General features: G+C 47.2%; 1 protein-coding gene across 1 annotated transcript in view; it reads left to right on the top strand.

Moving 5' to 3' along the window:
- Positions 1 to 16,459, top strand: part of GALNT18 (polypeptide N-acetylgalactosaminyltransferase 18) — a 214,963-nt gene that overhangs the window by 134,298 nt on the left and 64,206 nt on the right. Inside the window, exon 2 of the mRNA XM_075325360.1 lies at positions 9,896 to 10,088. Coding sequence (XP_075181475.1) covers positions 9,896 to 10,088 — 193 coding nt within the window. The remainder of the gene's footprint in view (positions 1 to 9,895; positions 10,089 to 16,459) is intronic.

The raw sequence follows: 16,459 nt of genomic DNA on the forward strand, positions 1-16,459 counted from the left end.
ACTGATTGGCAGTTTGAGTCTCCGCCCACAAACAGGAAGCCATAAGCAGATCATTTCTTGGGGAGGATGGTTGGGCTTTTTCAAACAAGTTTTTTAGGTTGCACACTACATGTAATCGTGCTGATGTTACTCCCAGTGCGGGCCATTCTAAAACTGCAAGCAGCTCGCACAGGGCTAAGCACCAAGCGTACCTGAGCACAGCGATGCTCGTGTGAGTGGAGTTCGCTCGTAAAGCATCCGAAACCAGAACCATGATTTTTTTAAATTGGTGTTTGGTTCGAAAATCGAACCTCAGGTTTGCTAATCTTTAACAGTCAGTACATGAATAACGTAACCACAGTCTATACATGACTACATCACTGGAACCACTGTCAGTACTTGACTACAACACCATAACCACGGTCAGTACATGAATACATAACTAAAACTGATTAAGACCGCTTCTGCTGCTGAATTCACTGCTTTTTCTGAGTGTCGTGTGCCTCCATCCGCCGGGCCAGGAATTCTACTCTAATCGAGGACCGGAGTAGCGTTTCTGCCATGCAAAATGCCTGTAATTTTGATCAGTTGGAAAAATGGGTGTGGTCACGCCCCATCCCACCCATGCTCCTCTCCAGCTTCACCTACTTTGATGGCACTAATTCAAACCTGGAGTAAGATTGTCAAAATAAAAAAATAAATAAATCTGACTTTTCAATGTTTTCTTCATTATACAGATGTTTTTGGCTTATGAATGATTGCCATTTATTTATTTATTTTTATATATATATATATATATATATATATATATATATATATATATATATATATATATATATATATATATATATATATATATATATATATATATATATATATATATATATAAAAAAATATACTATTTATTTTTTCTTTTTACATTGCACAATCCTTGCGCGGTCGTACTCCACTACCCCAGTAAAGTTAAAAAGCTATCTATATTTTTTTTTTTTTTCCGCACAGTTGAAGATGCTGGAGGGGCTTAAAGACTCCCATACTATTCAGATAATTGGGCGGTGATGGAAGGAACAGAGCGGCGCTCCATGGAGTCACCTGACCGCGCCGATCAATAAGCACTTTACCTAAATGTCACTAAATAAAACGTCTATTTAGGATCAGTGCCGGCTTCTCTGTAACGGAGCGATTGTTTCATACGTCCCTTCCCGTCTCTCAGGGATCCAACCATTACGTCTCCTGCCTGACATTTACTGTACAAGTTTTGGGCAGCGACTTGGAGATTTAGTCTTTGGTTGAGTCGTTTCTTTTATTGAAGTGAAGAAATTAGTTTTTGTTGGATTCTTTGTAAAATGAACAACTTATTTCCCCTGTTAAAAGAAGGGTTTTATTAAAGGGCAACTGCAGCCACAAAAGAAATTAATAGTACAGAAAATGTGTCTACAAGAAGGATGTAATGTAACTACTATAACAGTATAGAACTGTAATACTGCCCCTATGTACAAGAATATAACTACTATAATACTGCTCCCTATGTACAAGAATATAACTACTATAATACTGCCCCTATGTACAAGAATATAACTACTATAATACTGCTCCCTATGTACAAGAATATAACTACTATAATACTGCCCCTATGTACAAGAATATAACTACTATAATACTGCTCCCTATGTACAAGAATATAACTACTATAATACTGCCCCTATGTACAAGAATATAACTACTATAATACTGCCCCCTATGTACAAGAATATTACTACTATAATACTGCTCCTATGTACAAGAATATACCTACTATAATATTGCCCCTATGTACAAGAATATAACTACTATAATACTGCCCTCTATATACAAGAATATAACTACTATAATACTGCCCCTATGTACAAGAATATACAGTTAGGTCCAGAAATATTTGGACAGTGACACAATTTTGGCGAGTTGGGCTCTGCATGCCACCACATTGGATTTGAAATGAAACCTCTACAACAGAATTCAAGTGCAGATTGTAACGTTTAATTTGAAGGTTTGAACAAAAATATCTGATAGAAATTGTAGGAATTGTCACATTTCTTTACAAACACTCCACATTTTAGGAGGTCAAAAGTAATTGGACAAATAAACCAAACCCAAACAAAATATTTTTATTTTCAATATTTTGTTGCGAATCCTTTGGAGGCAATCACTGCCTTAAGTCTGGAACCCATGGACATCACCAAACGCTGGGTTTCCTCCTTCTTAATGCTTTGCCAGGCCTTTACAGCCGCAGCCTTCAGGTCTTGCTTGTTTGTGGGTCTTTCCGTCTTAAGTCTGGATTTGAGCAAGTGAAATGCATGCTCAATTGGGTTAAGATCTGGTGATTGACTTGGCCATTGCAGAATGTTCCACTTTTTTGCACTCATGAACTCCTGGGTAGCTTTGGCTGTATGCTTGGGGTCATTGTCCATCTGTACTATGAAGCGCCGTCCGATCAACTTTGCGGCATTTGGCTGAATCTGGGCTGAAAGTATATCCCGGTACACTTCAGAATTCATCCGGCTACTCTTGTCTGCTGTTATGTCATCAATAAACACAAGTGACCCAGTGCCATTGAAAGCCATGCATGCCCATGCCATCACGTTGCCTCCACCATGTTTTACAGAGGATGTGGTGTGCCTTGGATCATGTGCCGTTCCCTTTCTTCTCCAAACTTTTTTCTTCCCATCATTCTGGTACAGGTTGATCTTTGTCTCATCTGTCCATAGAATACTTTTCCAGAACTGAGCTGGCTTCATGAGGTGTTTTTCAGCAAATGTAACTCTGGCCTGTCTATTTTTGGAATTGATGAATGGTTTGCATCTAGATGTGAACCCGTTGTATTTACTTTCATGGAGTCTTCTCTTTACTGTTGACTTAGAGACAGATACACCTACTTCACTGAGAGTGTTCTGGACTTCAGTTGATGTTGTGAACGGGTTCTTCTTCACCAAAGAAAGTATGCGGCGATCATCCACCACTGTTGTCATCCGTGGACACCCAGGCCTTTTTGAGTTCCCAAGCTCACCAGTCAATTCCTTTTTTCTCAGAATGTACCCGACTGTTGATTTTGCTACTCCAAGCATGTCTGCTATCTCTGATGGATTTTTTCTTTTTTTTCAGCCTCAGGATGTTCTGCTTCACCTCAATTGAGAGTTCCTTAGACCGCGTGTTGTCTGGTCACAGCAACAGCTTCCAAATGCAAAACCACACACCTGTAATCAACCCCAGACCTTTTAACTACTTCATTGATTACAGGTTAACGAGGGAGACGCCTTCAGAGTTAATTGCAGCCCTTAGAGTCCCTTGTCCAATTACTTTTGGTCCCTTGAAAAAGAGGAGGCCATGCATTACAGAGCTATGATTCCTAAACCCTTTCTCCGATTTGGATGTGAAAACTCTCATATTGCAGCTGGGAGTGTGCACTTTCAGCCCATATTATATATAGAATTGTATTTCTGAACATGTTTTTGTAAACAGCTAAAATAACAAAACTTGTGTCACTGTCCAAATATTTCTGGACCTAACTGTACCTACTATAATACTGCCCCTATGTACAAGAATATAACTACTATAATACTGCCCCTATGTACAAGAATGTAACTACTATAATACTGCCCCTATGTACAAGATTGTACGTGTCCTCTTGCTGCTTCGGTTGTGTGCGCTGACGTTGAGGACCATATTTCTAGTGATAATGGGACGGTCCGCGCCTGCGGTGGGCACTGACAGCTGTATAGTAATCACCGTAGACGCGGACGCTCCGGGCCGCAGCCTCAGATTAAACTGTTACTTGTCCTCCCTGCTATATAAATACAGATTCTTCCTGACATTCCCAAACATTGACTTTACCGTCCCCTGCTGACCGCGGCTTCACATTTGTCAGAATCGTCTATAAAACCTGCAGCCCAGAGATGTCTGCTAATGAAAAGCTGATGGAGCGTAATATCGACATCCATCACCTCCTTGTACAATCTGTATTTCTTCCCTGCTCGGCCGGGGACTGAGCGCCGCTCGCCGAGGACTGTGGGGAAATTAGCACAATCCTGGCTTATATACGGCAATGTGCTGGAATTAGGCAGCGTTTAGCTCCGGCACCGGCGCTCTGATCTCCTCTCTCTGGTCGGGTTTCCCTTGTGCCGGGCATTAATTTACACATCAGAATGAGGTTGGGGATTGTGAGGAATGGCGGTGACCCCATTACTGTAAATGGGGTCACCTCTCGTGCCTGTGAGCTGCGCTGGACTCGAGGAGATTATGGATCGCAACGTCAATTCCTAATGCAATTTCATGGTCCTCCCGGGTGCTATTGCCTTGTATGTGAATTATGCACCGTAACACTTCTCCTCCTCCCCACAACTCTTTATTTTCGGCTTAAAGTGAATGTCCTCCTCTAACACCTTGTCTCAGAATTCTGAGTCCTTTCTTAAAGATATCTTCATGTAGAAGTAATACAAGGTTCCAAATCCTCTGCATGTAACATAATTCTGTCCATCTGCAGCCACCACCAGGGGGAGCTCTCTGCACACGGCGTCTACATTGAGCTTTATAACTGCTCAGTCTGCAGTGAGCTCCCTCTAGTGGTGGCTGCAGATACTGACATCCGATCAGGAAATTGAGGCTCGTTTAGTTTGTATTGTTGGCGCTAATTGGATATTTACAGGGTATCCTTACGTCCTGGCTGATCTCAGCAATACTCTCAGGTTTGGACGGTGCGTTTTATATCACGTGACGCTTTTACTCTGACGACGCCGTGCGTTTTGCATAACGCGACCGTCGCCCGGTGTTATTTTCTTTTATCAGAAACGCTCATGTTATTTGCAGGAAAGAACAATCTGCGGAGAACAGTCTGTGCTGCATAGCCAGATAATGGCCGATCGGATTAACCCCTTCACAGCCCTGCCGCTTGCAGAGAACGCAATTTTGTATGGAATCGCCTTTTAAGCAATATTATTTTTTTTTTTTTTTTATAAAAGTTGAACCAATATCTGTATTTCAATATACTGGGACCCAGGAGGAGTTTTTGGAGGGGGGCAATTCTGATGTAGATTGCACATGGTCCTCAAGGTGGGCATTTTTTCGGAGGTATATGGACAATCCTGGGCATATGGGGGTGCATTGGGATTTAAAGGGATCGTACAGACTAGGAAATGTTACTTCTGTCTTCCTGTGGATTGTCTGGTGTTCAGGCTCTGCTCTTAAATACAATGGAGCTGAGCTGCAGTACCATACACGACCTGTGCACAGGTGGGGCGCTGTTTTTTCTATGATTTCTTTATCATCTCTTAACTTGTCGAGAGCCCCCAATTCATCCTGTATGACCCACTTGATCAACGGCTTGTTATACAGTCATGGTCGTTTTATAACATCCGTATACCACCACCAAGACCCCCTCCGATTGGGGCAGCAGCTAGAGGTCGTTGGATTGGTGCGGTGGAGGAGAAGGCGTCTTACCATTCTGAATGGATCGGTCAAGAACAGACACTTGAGGTAGTCCCTTTTACTGATGCTCTCGGGACCCCCCACCAATGCTTCTGATGCTCTGTGGGTGGTCCCAGCAGTTGGACCCCCACTAATGCTTCTGATGCTATGTGGGTGGTCCCAGCAGTTGGACCCCCCCCCCACCAATGCTTCTGATGCTCTGTGGGTAGTTGGGACTCCCCTCACCAATGCTTCTGATGCTCTGTGGGTAGTTGGGACCCCCCCCCCCCTCACCAATGCTTCTGATGCTCTGTGGGTAATTGGGACTCCCCTCACCAATGCTTCTGATGCTCTGTGGGTAGTTGGGACCCCCCCCCCCTCACCAATGCCTCTGATGCTCTGATGGTCCCAGCAGTTGGACCACCACCAATGCTTTTGATGCTCTGCGGGTAGTCTCAGCACTTGAACCCCCACCAATGCTTTTGATGCTCTACGGGTGGTCTCAGCAGTTGAACCCCGACCAATGCTTCTGATGCTCTGTGGATTGTCCCAGCATATGGACCCCCACCAGTGCTTCTGATGCTGTGTGGGTGGTCCCAGCAGTTGGGGCCCCCTACCAATGCTTCTGATGCTGTGTGGGTGGTCCCAGCAGTTGGACCCCCACCATTGCTTCTGATGCCCTGTGGGTGGTCCCAGCAGTTGGACCCCCCACTAATGCTTCTGATGCTATGTGGGTGGTCCCAGCAGTTGGACCCCTCCCCACCAATGCTTCTGATGCTCTGTGGGTAGTTGGGACTCCCCTCACCAATGCTTCTGATGGTCCCAGCAGTTGGACCACCAATGCTTCTGATGCTCTGTGGGTGGTCTAAGCAGTTGAACCCCCACCAATGCTTTTAATGCTCTGCGGGTGGTCTCAGCAGTTGAACCCCGACCAATGCTTCTGATGCTCTGTGGATTGTCCCAGCATATGGACCCCTACCAGTGCTTCTGATGCTGTGTGGGTGGTCCCAGCAGTTGGACCTCCACCAATTTGGCATGTAGTGAAAAAAAAACATTTAAGAGCAGTCAGAGCTGTCAATCACAGCATAGCTCCACACAGCATCGTCCACAGTGGGGGAAGTGGGGAGGACTTAGGGTTACATTTAAGCCCCTTTATTTCTTGCATCCTTCTCTTGATGAATCCCATTAGTGCCCCCCAGGATCAGAAGCCCCCAGTGATCGCCTCTGGATTTTCCTGTCCGGTCGGCCCCATTCTATTGACTCTTTGTTCGGGGGGTCGATGTGTTTACCCATTTTTTTCTTCTCTTTTTCCTCCCAGCACATTACCTCTGCTAATCTGCCCTTGCTTCGGCTGTAATCACGTCAGGGAATTGATGGCGGTTCAGCTGTATAATGCAAATCTGCAATTTCAGTAAAAGGGTAATCACTTTTAGATGTTCGCCGCTGCTTGGTAATTGCTGCCGGTGCGTTTTAAAGGTGCAGCCCTATTTAAGAGCGAGGCGTTAGTGCGGGTGTAATGGGCAGGAGGCGCTCAGCCGTATAATAGTCCGATGCGGCCGCTATTTATAACATGCCTTTAATAATTCACCGCCCCTTTTAGATGTTTCCATTACAAAAATGGAAAAAGTTTGGACATCACTGCCTGCGTTTCCCCAGAGGTGCCTCTATGAAACAGCCCGGCCCAGTCACTTCAGCGTATTTACTCTAGTCACAGCCAAAGCTGCATTCACTATTTGCTTAAAAATAACTTTTTTTTTTTCTATTGCATTTCATTAAACAATTTGCACAGTTTGCCCTGTATAGCTTGTGAGTTAACTGAGACTCTGTCAGTGAGCTTGTTCTGACTGGAGAGTTTATAGCGTTATTCTTCTGAGCCTCCCTCTGCTGATTTATGATCCCAAAGTTTAGCTCAAATTGTATGCGGTCATAACATAGAAGATAAGTGATCAATCGTTCTGTCAGTGTGAACTCGCTTATGGATTTTCAGTTACATCATTCTGCAGCCAGGAACTCAGAGGTTATAGGAGGCAAACTGCAAAGTTTGCAATATGTGATTTAAAAAAAAAATAAAACATTTTTTAGTTGATACGTGCAGTATCTATCTTCTTTAGAAGCTGCTTTGATCTGCTGTTCTATCTGGAATCTTTACTGAAATGCTGTTTACAAACACTCTCCCTGTGTGAACGTGGAGAAGGGGGTTAGAGAAGCTCGGAGTATTGGTAAATGGCAAAAAATACAGATTCCAGCTAAAACAGCAGTGCAAAGCAGCTTATAAAGGAACATGAACTAAGCAGATAAAATAGCAATTAATGAAATGCTATTTATAAACCCTGTCCCTGTGTGAGTGAGGAGAAGGGGAAACGAGAAGCTCAGAGTATTAGTAAATGGTGTGAGTACAGATTCCAGCTAGAGCAACAGTGCAAATCAGCTTCTAAAGGTGCATGAACTAGGCAGATAAAACAGCAATTAATGAAATGCTATTTACAAACACTCTCCCTGTGTGAGCGTGGAGGAGGGAAACCGAGCAGCTCAGAGTATTCGTAAATGGCAAAAAAGTACAGGTTCTAGCTAGAGCAGCAGTGCAAAGCAGCCCTTAAAGGAGCCTGAACTAGGCAGATAAAACAGCACATACTGAAATGCTATTTACAAACGCTCTCCCTGTGTGAGCGTAGAAGAGGGGAACAGAGAAGCTTGGAGTATTGGTAAATGGCGAAAGAGTACAGATTCCAGCTAGAGCAGCAGTGCAAAGCATCTTCTAAAGGAGCCTGAACTAGGCAGCTAAACGGCACATACTGAAATGCTATTTACAAACATTCCTGTGTGAGCGTGAAGGAGAGGGAACAGAGAAGCTTGGAGTATTGGTAAATGGCAAGAGTACAGATTCCAGCTAGAGCAGCAGTGCAAAGCATCTTCTAAAGGAGCATGATCTAGGTGGATAAAAGAGCACTTTCAGCATGGCATTAGCTAGAGATGGAAACAAATGAAGATATTGGAATATATTACAATGATTCATAGCTTTTCAAAGAAAAAAAATAAGCTGGTTACTTTTAACCATATGTGCTCTGGCTAAATATAAAGCAGCGCTTCGCTCTACAGTCCTGTGGCTCTTGATTCATTACGTTCAGCCAAAACTGAGCTGTCGATAATACTTAGGATGACCATTAATGCACTAGATTGCAGAAAATGCAGCATTGTGCAGTGTAAAATGTCAGTTTTGCCAGCAGAATTATGAATGCAGCTCTGGAGGTGACTGGAGCATCAGTATAAGTTGAGAACAGCAAATCTATTCACAGTCATGCATAGTTTTAACCTATAAAATGGTGCTCATAGTTTCTTTTCCAGTCTGGTTAATAATTGATGCAGTTCGTAACTCCCAGACCTTAGCAGAATTGCCGGGCGCTGCAGCAGAACTCCGGGAGCGCAGGGGCTGCAGCATGTGATTTTCTGGAAGCACTTCACATAAAAGTTATTTTCTAAAGTTGGAGTCCAGATTCTCGGGAAATCGGCACAAAGCGCGCGCCTCCAACTCATACATAATTAAAGGGATCTGACAGCGGAGCCAAAACTACAGCCTTCCCTTTATCCAATATTCATTATATTGTAGGCGCCGTACCTTTAAGAGAGCAGACAGCAGAGTCAGTTCAGCCAAGGTAAATGGGATAAAATATTCATGAAGGTGGTCCGCTGTTTGCAGGGTGCGGGGGGGGTCGCCCTGGATCGCCAGCTGAGGTCGCGGCTCATTACCTGGATGACGGCAGCGAATTTGGGATGTTGGGTTGCGTCATGCTGGGGCTTGTAGTTTTCCAGCTCGCTGGAGATGGCAGCAATTCCGGGGTCCGTAGTGTATAGTGATTACCCTACAGAAGCTGAGTCGTCTGCTCATCCTGATCCTCCTGGTTCTTTAATATATTCCATATAAATGTGTGGTTTCTGCAGCACTGTTATCGGAGGTAGGGACGCTGGCAGTCGGAGTGGTAGGGACGCTGGCGGTGTGAGTGGCAGAGACGCTGGCGGTGTGAGTGGCAGGGACGCTGGCGGTGTGAGTGGCAGAGACGCTGGCGGTGTAAGTGGCAGGGACGCTGGCGGTGTGAGTGGCAGGGACGCTGGCGGTGTAAGTGGCAGGGACGCTGGCGGTGTGAGTGGCAGGGACGCTGGCGGTGTGAGTGGCAGAGACGCTGGCGGTGTAAGTGGCAGGGACGCTGGCGGTGTGAGTGGCAGGGACGCTGGCGGTGTGAGTGGCAGGGACGCTGGCGGTGTGAGTGGCAGGGACGCTGGCGGTGTGAGTGGCAGGGACGCTGGCGGTGTGAGTGGCAGGGACGCTGGCGGTGTGAGTGGTAGGGACGCTGGCGGTGTGAGTGGTAGGGACGCTGGCGGTGTGAGTGGCAGGGACGCTGGTGGTGTGAGTGGCAGGGACGGCGGCGGTCTGAGTGGCAGGGACGCAGCTATCCGTTACTATACGATTCTGTCCTCTTTCTTGCAGAGACTCCGCAGAAGGCAGAGGAGGCCGCGGTGGAGCCGTTCACGGACTCGTCCCTCTTCACACATTGGGGTCAGGACCTGAGCCCGGAGCAGCGCAGAGTCGCCCTGAAGCAGTTCCAGTATTACGGCTATAACGCTTATCTGAGTGACCGGCTGCCGCTGGACCGAGCCCTCCCGGACCTGAGACCTGCCGGGTGAGTGGCTGTATACGTCTTCATCCCCCTGTATCCCCAACTCACCCATGTGTATATATACCTGGATATGGCCGGGACTGTCAAAATAAAAACCGCCATTCTTTACACTGCAGGCTGCATTCTGAAACTCAAAGTCTGCAGAATAGAAACAAAGTGGACGTTACACACAGGCCTCTGTCCTAATTTTACAACTAAACAAGTTTTGTATTAGACCCAAAAAATTAGTGCATCCATGGGGAGCCGAAAAGTGACCTGCGAGAAGCCTCCACATAGAATGCAGCTGCCCAGCAATCAGCGGTGGTCACCCGGACGAGCGACTGCTCTGGAGGTGAAGCCTGCTTGCTTTGCTTTGTGCCCCTGACGTTTCTGCTTGCTTTTCCTCAGGTCTCTGACGCCTCTGCTTGCTTTCCCCCGTGCCCCTGATGCCTCTGCTTGCTTTCCCTCGGGCCCTCAATGCCTCTACTTGCTTTCCTCTGGACACATGACGTGTCTGCCTGCTTTCCTTTGAGACCCCAGCGCCTCTGCTTGCTTTCTCTCATGCCCCCAATGCCTCTGCTTGCTTTCCACTGCCCCCCGATACCTTTGGTTGCTTTCCCTCGGACCCCAGACGCCTCGGTTGCTTTCCTCCATGGCCCCTGATGCCTCTGCTTGCTTTCTCTCATGCCCCCAATGCCTCTGCTTACTTTCCACTGCCCCCCCGATACCTTTTGGTTGCTTTCCCTCGGACCCCCAACGCCTCGATTGCTTTCCTTCATGCCCCCTGACGCCTCTACTTGCTTTCTCTCATGCCCCCAATGCCTCTGCTTGCTTTCCACCGTCCCCCAATACCTCTGGTTGCTTTCCCTCGGACCCCCCGACGCCTCTGCTTGCTTTCCTCCATGCCCCCTGATGCCTCTGCTTGCTTTCCCTCTGACTTCTGATGCCTCTGCTTGCTTCACCTCGGGCCCTCAACGCCTCTACTTGTTTTTCCACGACTCTGCTTGCTTTTCCTTGGGCCCTCAATGCCTCTACTTGCTTTCCTCTGAGCACTTTAAGTGTCTGCCTGCGTTCCCTCAAGTCCCCCATGCCTCTGCTTGCTTTCCTTCGGTCCTGTGACGCGTCTGCCTGCTTTCAGACCCTCGATGCCTTTTCTCTATTCTCCATCCTCGCCCCTCTTTTCGGACCCCTAGCACCTCGCAGCGCAATCTTTTCTGGTAGCACAGAAGGATTGGCCATGTCTGATTTCAACATGTCCAATCCTTCTGTTCCCTGGATCTCAGCTGTTGGGGGGGACTTCTGTCCCTGGGTGCAGAGCCCACCCTCTGGTGTCCTCCCCTGGGGCACTGATTCTGCGGTTGCCCCCCCCCCCCGGCGCCCGGACCCCTGCAGCTTCACATTGATGTCTCCTCATTTGGATTCTTCTCTTTCTGGAGGAAACGTCTCTTTAATTCCCCCTCATTATCTCCATGTACCTGCCGGCAGCCTCGTCCTCGCCTTCCTCCATGATGGCCGCCTGTCACTGCCGCACTCATCACTTTGATTTAGGTTTATGGCTGAGAAATGCTTAGAAAGGAGAGAGGAGATGTAATGTGGGGCGACGCTTCTCTCCGCACCCCCCCCCTTGCCTGTGCAGCGCTGGGGGCCATCTCCATCACTGGGGGGGGGGGGGGGGGTTATACCTCCATCGCGTCCTGTGCTATAATCACATCCAAAGCTGCACCCACCGTCCTACTGGAGAGCGGTAAATCCATCCCGGTCACTTCTGCCCCCTACTGGGTCATTCTGTGAAGAGCGTGTGGCAGTTTTGCATTGCAGGAGATGCACAGACTGTCCGCTGAGCTTCTGCGCCTACACAGCCGCCAATCTGAAACAGCAGAGCTGCAGTGTAAAGCATGGGGGATGGGGTTACAAACATTGTGGGATAATTAGGTATGAAAAATATAAAGAAGAACTGAATAATCAAAGAAGAAGAGCTTGAGACATCTGCATTAACTCCTCAATTGCCAGGTGAGAGTGGTACCGTCATTGTGGTGGCGGGAAATTCAAGCAGGTATTTACGTGGTTAATTGCCCTTGATTGTTATCCCCAATAGGTGGCGCTACAGATACTGTCCTATGTGTCATGTGGCCTAGAAGAAGGCGCCACAAGGAGATTGTTCCAATTTTGTCACAAGAATGAATTTCAAACAGATTAAACTCCTTGTAAGTGAATGAAGTGTTGATCTAAACCCCACAGCAGCACAGAGTATTTCAGGAGAGCTTCTGGTTGGATTTAGAGATCTGTTCTTTACTTGCAGTGAGTATCACACAAGATTAGACTTACCGTAGATAAGAGGTGAGTACACCACTCACATTTTTGTAAATATTTTATTAGATCTTTTCCCATGACCCTGTGATTCAATGTACAGTGTCAGTGCGCAGCTTGTGTAACAGTGTAAATAACTCAGCACACAGCCATTAATGTCTAAACCACTGGCAACAAAAGTGAGTACACCCCTAAGTGAAAATAGCCAAATTGTGCCCAATTAGCCATTTTCCCTTCCAGTGTCATGTGACTTATTAGTGTTACTAGGTGTCAGGTGGGAATGGGGAGCAGGGGTGTTACATTTGGTGTTCTCTCTCTCACACTCTCTCATACTGGACACTGGAGGACAACATGGCTCCTCATGGCAAAGAATTCTCTGAGGATCTGAAAAAAAGAATTGTTGTTCTACATAAAGATGGCCGAGGCTATAAGAAGATTGTCACCACCCTGACACTGAGCTGCAGCACGGTGGCCAAGACCATACAGCGGTATAACAAGACAGGATCCACTCAGAACAGACCTCACCGTGGCCGACCACAGAACCTGAGAACACGTGCTCAGCATCATATCCAGAGGTCGTCTGTTCATTATAGATGTATGAGTGCTGCCAGCATTGCTGCAGAGGTTACAGGGGTGGGGGGGGTCCGCCTGTCAGTGCTCAGACCATACACCGCACACTGCAGAGGTTACAGGGGTGGGGGGGCCGCCTGTCAGTGCTCAGACCATACACTGCATCACATTAGTCTGCATGGCTTCCCAGAAGGAAACCTCTTCTAAACATGATTCATAAGAAACCTGCAAACAGTTTGCTGAAGTGAAGCAGACTAAGGACATGGATTACTGGAACCATCCTGTGGTCTGATGAGACCAAGATAAACTTATTTGGTTCAGATGGTGTTAAGCATGTGTGGCGGCAACCAGGTAAGGAGGACAAAGACAAGTGTGTCCTGCCTACAGTTAGGCATGGTGGTGGAGGGTCATGGTTTGGGGCTGCATGTGTTGCCGGCTGTGGGAGCTACAGTTCATTGAAGGAAGCATAAATGCAAACACATCCTGTGACATACTGAAGCAGACCATTACCCCTCCCTTCATATTCCAACATAATGACCTCAAACACCTCCAAGACCATCACTGCCTTGCTATTGAATTTGAGGGTAAAAGAGCTGGAGTGGCCGAGCGTCTCCAGACCTAAACCCTATGGAGCATCTGTGGGGCCTCCTCAAAACAGAAGGTGGAGGAGCACAAGGTCTGTAACCTCCACCAGCTCCATGATGTCATCATGGAGGATGAAGAGGATCCAGCGGCTCCTGTAAAGTTCTAGTGACCTTCTTGCCCAAGAGCGTTAAGGCCGTGCTGGCCACACAGAATATTCACACTTTGGGCACAATTTGCCCATTTTCACTCAGGGGTGTACTCACTTGTGTGAGAGGATATGACCGGATCACAGATGAAAGCCTTATGATCCACCTACATTGCACAATCATCGCTCATTTCATGATAACCTTGAAGTGTAAACAGGCTGCATCGTCCGGTGTAAACAGAACCTCTGCTGCTGCGATCAGTGACAGATCTGACATCGCTCGCTGCATCACTTACCGCCTGTGCAAATAGGATATGAAATAACCGCCGGCCGGAAAATATATACCGACTGGCGGCCGTTTAGTGCCGCAAAATCAGGTGGTGAAAATGCAGCCATAGAAACTGGCTCAGTTAACTGTATCCAATAAGATTAGATGCAACAGGACACTATATCACACACAGCATTAGATGCACCCGCTCGGCACACTGTATCACACACAGCATTAGATGCACCTGTTCGGCACATTGTATCACACAGCATTAGATGCACCCGCTCGGCACACTGTATCACACACAGCATTACATGCACCTGTTCGGCACATTGTATCACACAGCATTAGATGCACCCGCTCGGCACACTGTATGACATAGGATTAGATGCACCCACTCAGCACATTGTATCACACAGGATTAGATGCACCCACTCGGCACACTGTATCACACACAGCATTAGATGCACCCGCTCGGCACACTGTATCACATAGGATTAGATGCACCCGCTCGGCACACTGTATCACACACAGCATTAGATGCACCTGCTTGGCACACACTCTCACTTAGGATTAGATGCACCTGCTCAGCACACTGTATCACATAGGATTAGATGCACCCGCTCAGCACACTGTATCACACACAGCATTAGATGCACGTGCTCGGCACACTGTATCACTTGATTAGATGCACCCGCTCGGCACACTGTATGACACAGAATTAAATGCACCCGCTCAGCACACTATCTCACTTAGGATTAGATGCACCCGCTCAGCACACTGTATCACTTGATTAGATACACCCGCTCGGCACACTGTATGACACAGAATTAAATGCACCCGCTCAGCACACTATCTCACTTAGGATTAGATGCACCCGCTCAGCACACTGTATCACTTGATTAGATACACCCGCTCGGCACACTGTATCACACAGCATTAGATGCACCCGCTCGGCACGCTGTGTCACATAGGATTAGATACACCCGCTCAGCACACTGTATCACATATGCTCGGCACACTGTATCACATATGATTAGATGCACTTGCTGAGCACATTGTATCACATATGATTAGATGCAGCGGCTCAGCAGTATTCTCAGTACAGTTTTGCTCTCCGCTGATGACTTTGCAGAACTCCCCCCTTTCGTTGTCCCATCATGACCCCCTTAGCCGCGCTGCCCCTTTAAGGCGAGCAGTGATGGGGAATCCGCCTTCTGTTCCTTGAACCTCACACGAGTGTTTTCCTTAGGACTAATGGATCCGCGGTGTCCGTCGCCATGGTTACCGGCACTTTTTGCGCAGACGTTCTTCTCAAGGTTGTTTTTCATTTTCTAAAGTGAACAATGCAGCTGCTCTGTTCTATTGACACAATGTGGCGGTGGCCGCGGACGTCGTACATTACCGCCCGCCACTCCGGGCCCAGCCATCACTCCGCCAGCGCAAATATTGGTGGTAAATACATCTCCCTGCAGCTTTTACTGTACGAGCCGGAGAACAAAGCCGCCGACACAATGTCCCAAACATCCGCCAGGCCGGCATCACATACGTACTGCCGAGGATGCACCACGGGGGGCCGGGACCACCGGAGACGACGGGCCGTACAGAAAACTGGAAACCCCTAATAAAATTGCCAAAACCAGCTGCTCTACACACATCCAAAGCTGCAGGCAAACTTTCTTACTATCCTGCAGCATTAGATATAGTATATACTGTATATATACTTCTGGAGAAATATGCCTATGACTACACTCCCTGTCAGGGCTGTCATAGGGACCCCGACCTCTTTTGCAGCATTGCCCCCTCCCCGTGGTTTTTCTCAGCGTCTTCAGTCTGGAGGTTTTATAATTCAGCTCTTTTCATAAAGACAAATACGACAGCGGCAGAAGCCTATGAAGGCGCCTAGCAAACAGCTTTCACGCCCCGCTGCTCTCTGGTGCTCAGTGGAGACGTCCCGGCCTCCGAACGACAGAAAAAAGCCGAAATCTCATCAAGTAAGAGACAACGAGCTGCAAAATAATCACTGATCCCACTGCGTCCAGACAGGAGGGTACAGAATACGCGCTCCCTCTGCTGCCATACCTCTGAAATACTCTGCGCTGCTGGAGACCCAGTGCCATAAATTAGGAATCTGTCAGTAATCTCCAACAAAATGAGTACAATTCTGAAATACTCTGCGCTGCTCTGGTTGCCTTCCGCTTCCTCTTCTTCTTCCTTCTTCTTCTCCTCCTCTTCTTATTCTGCTTCCTTGCTGGAGAGTACAAGGGGTTAATGCTGCGCTGATGCCAAAGGATGATAAAAAAAAAATTGTTGACTTGATGAAAGATTTTATTCCATAGGTCTACGCGTTTCGAGGTGAGAACCTTTTTACTTCAGGACCACAAAAATCTGAAAAATCAACAAAAGCAATATCAATAATGGGTATTGTTAATTTGTGTGGTCCTGAAGAAGAGGTCCCCTCACCTCATAGTTACTTAGGTTGAAAAAAGACCTAGATCCATCTAATTCAAACTTCTTCGA

The sequence above is a fragment of the Anomaloglossus baeobatrachus genome, chromosome 10, assembly GCF_048569485.1.
Source record: "Anomaloglossus baeobatrachus isolate aAnoBae1 chromosome 10, aAnoBae1.hap1, whole genome shotgun sequence".
NCBI classification, from domain to species: domain Eukaryota; kingdom Metazoa; phylum Chordata; class Amphibia; order Anura; family Aromobatidae; genus Anomaloglossus; species Anomaloglossus baeobatrachus.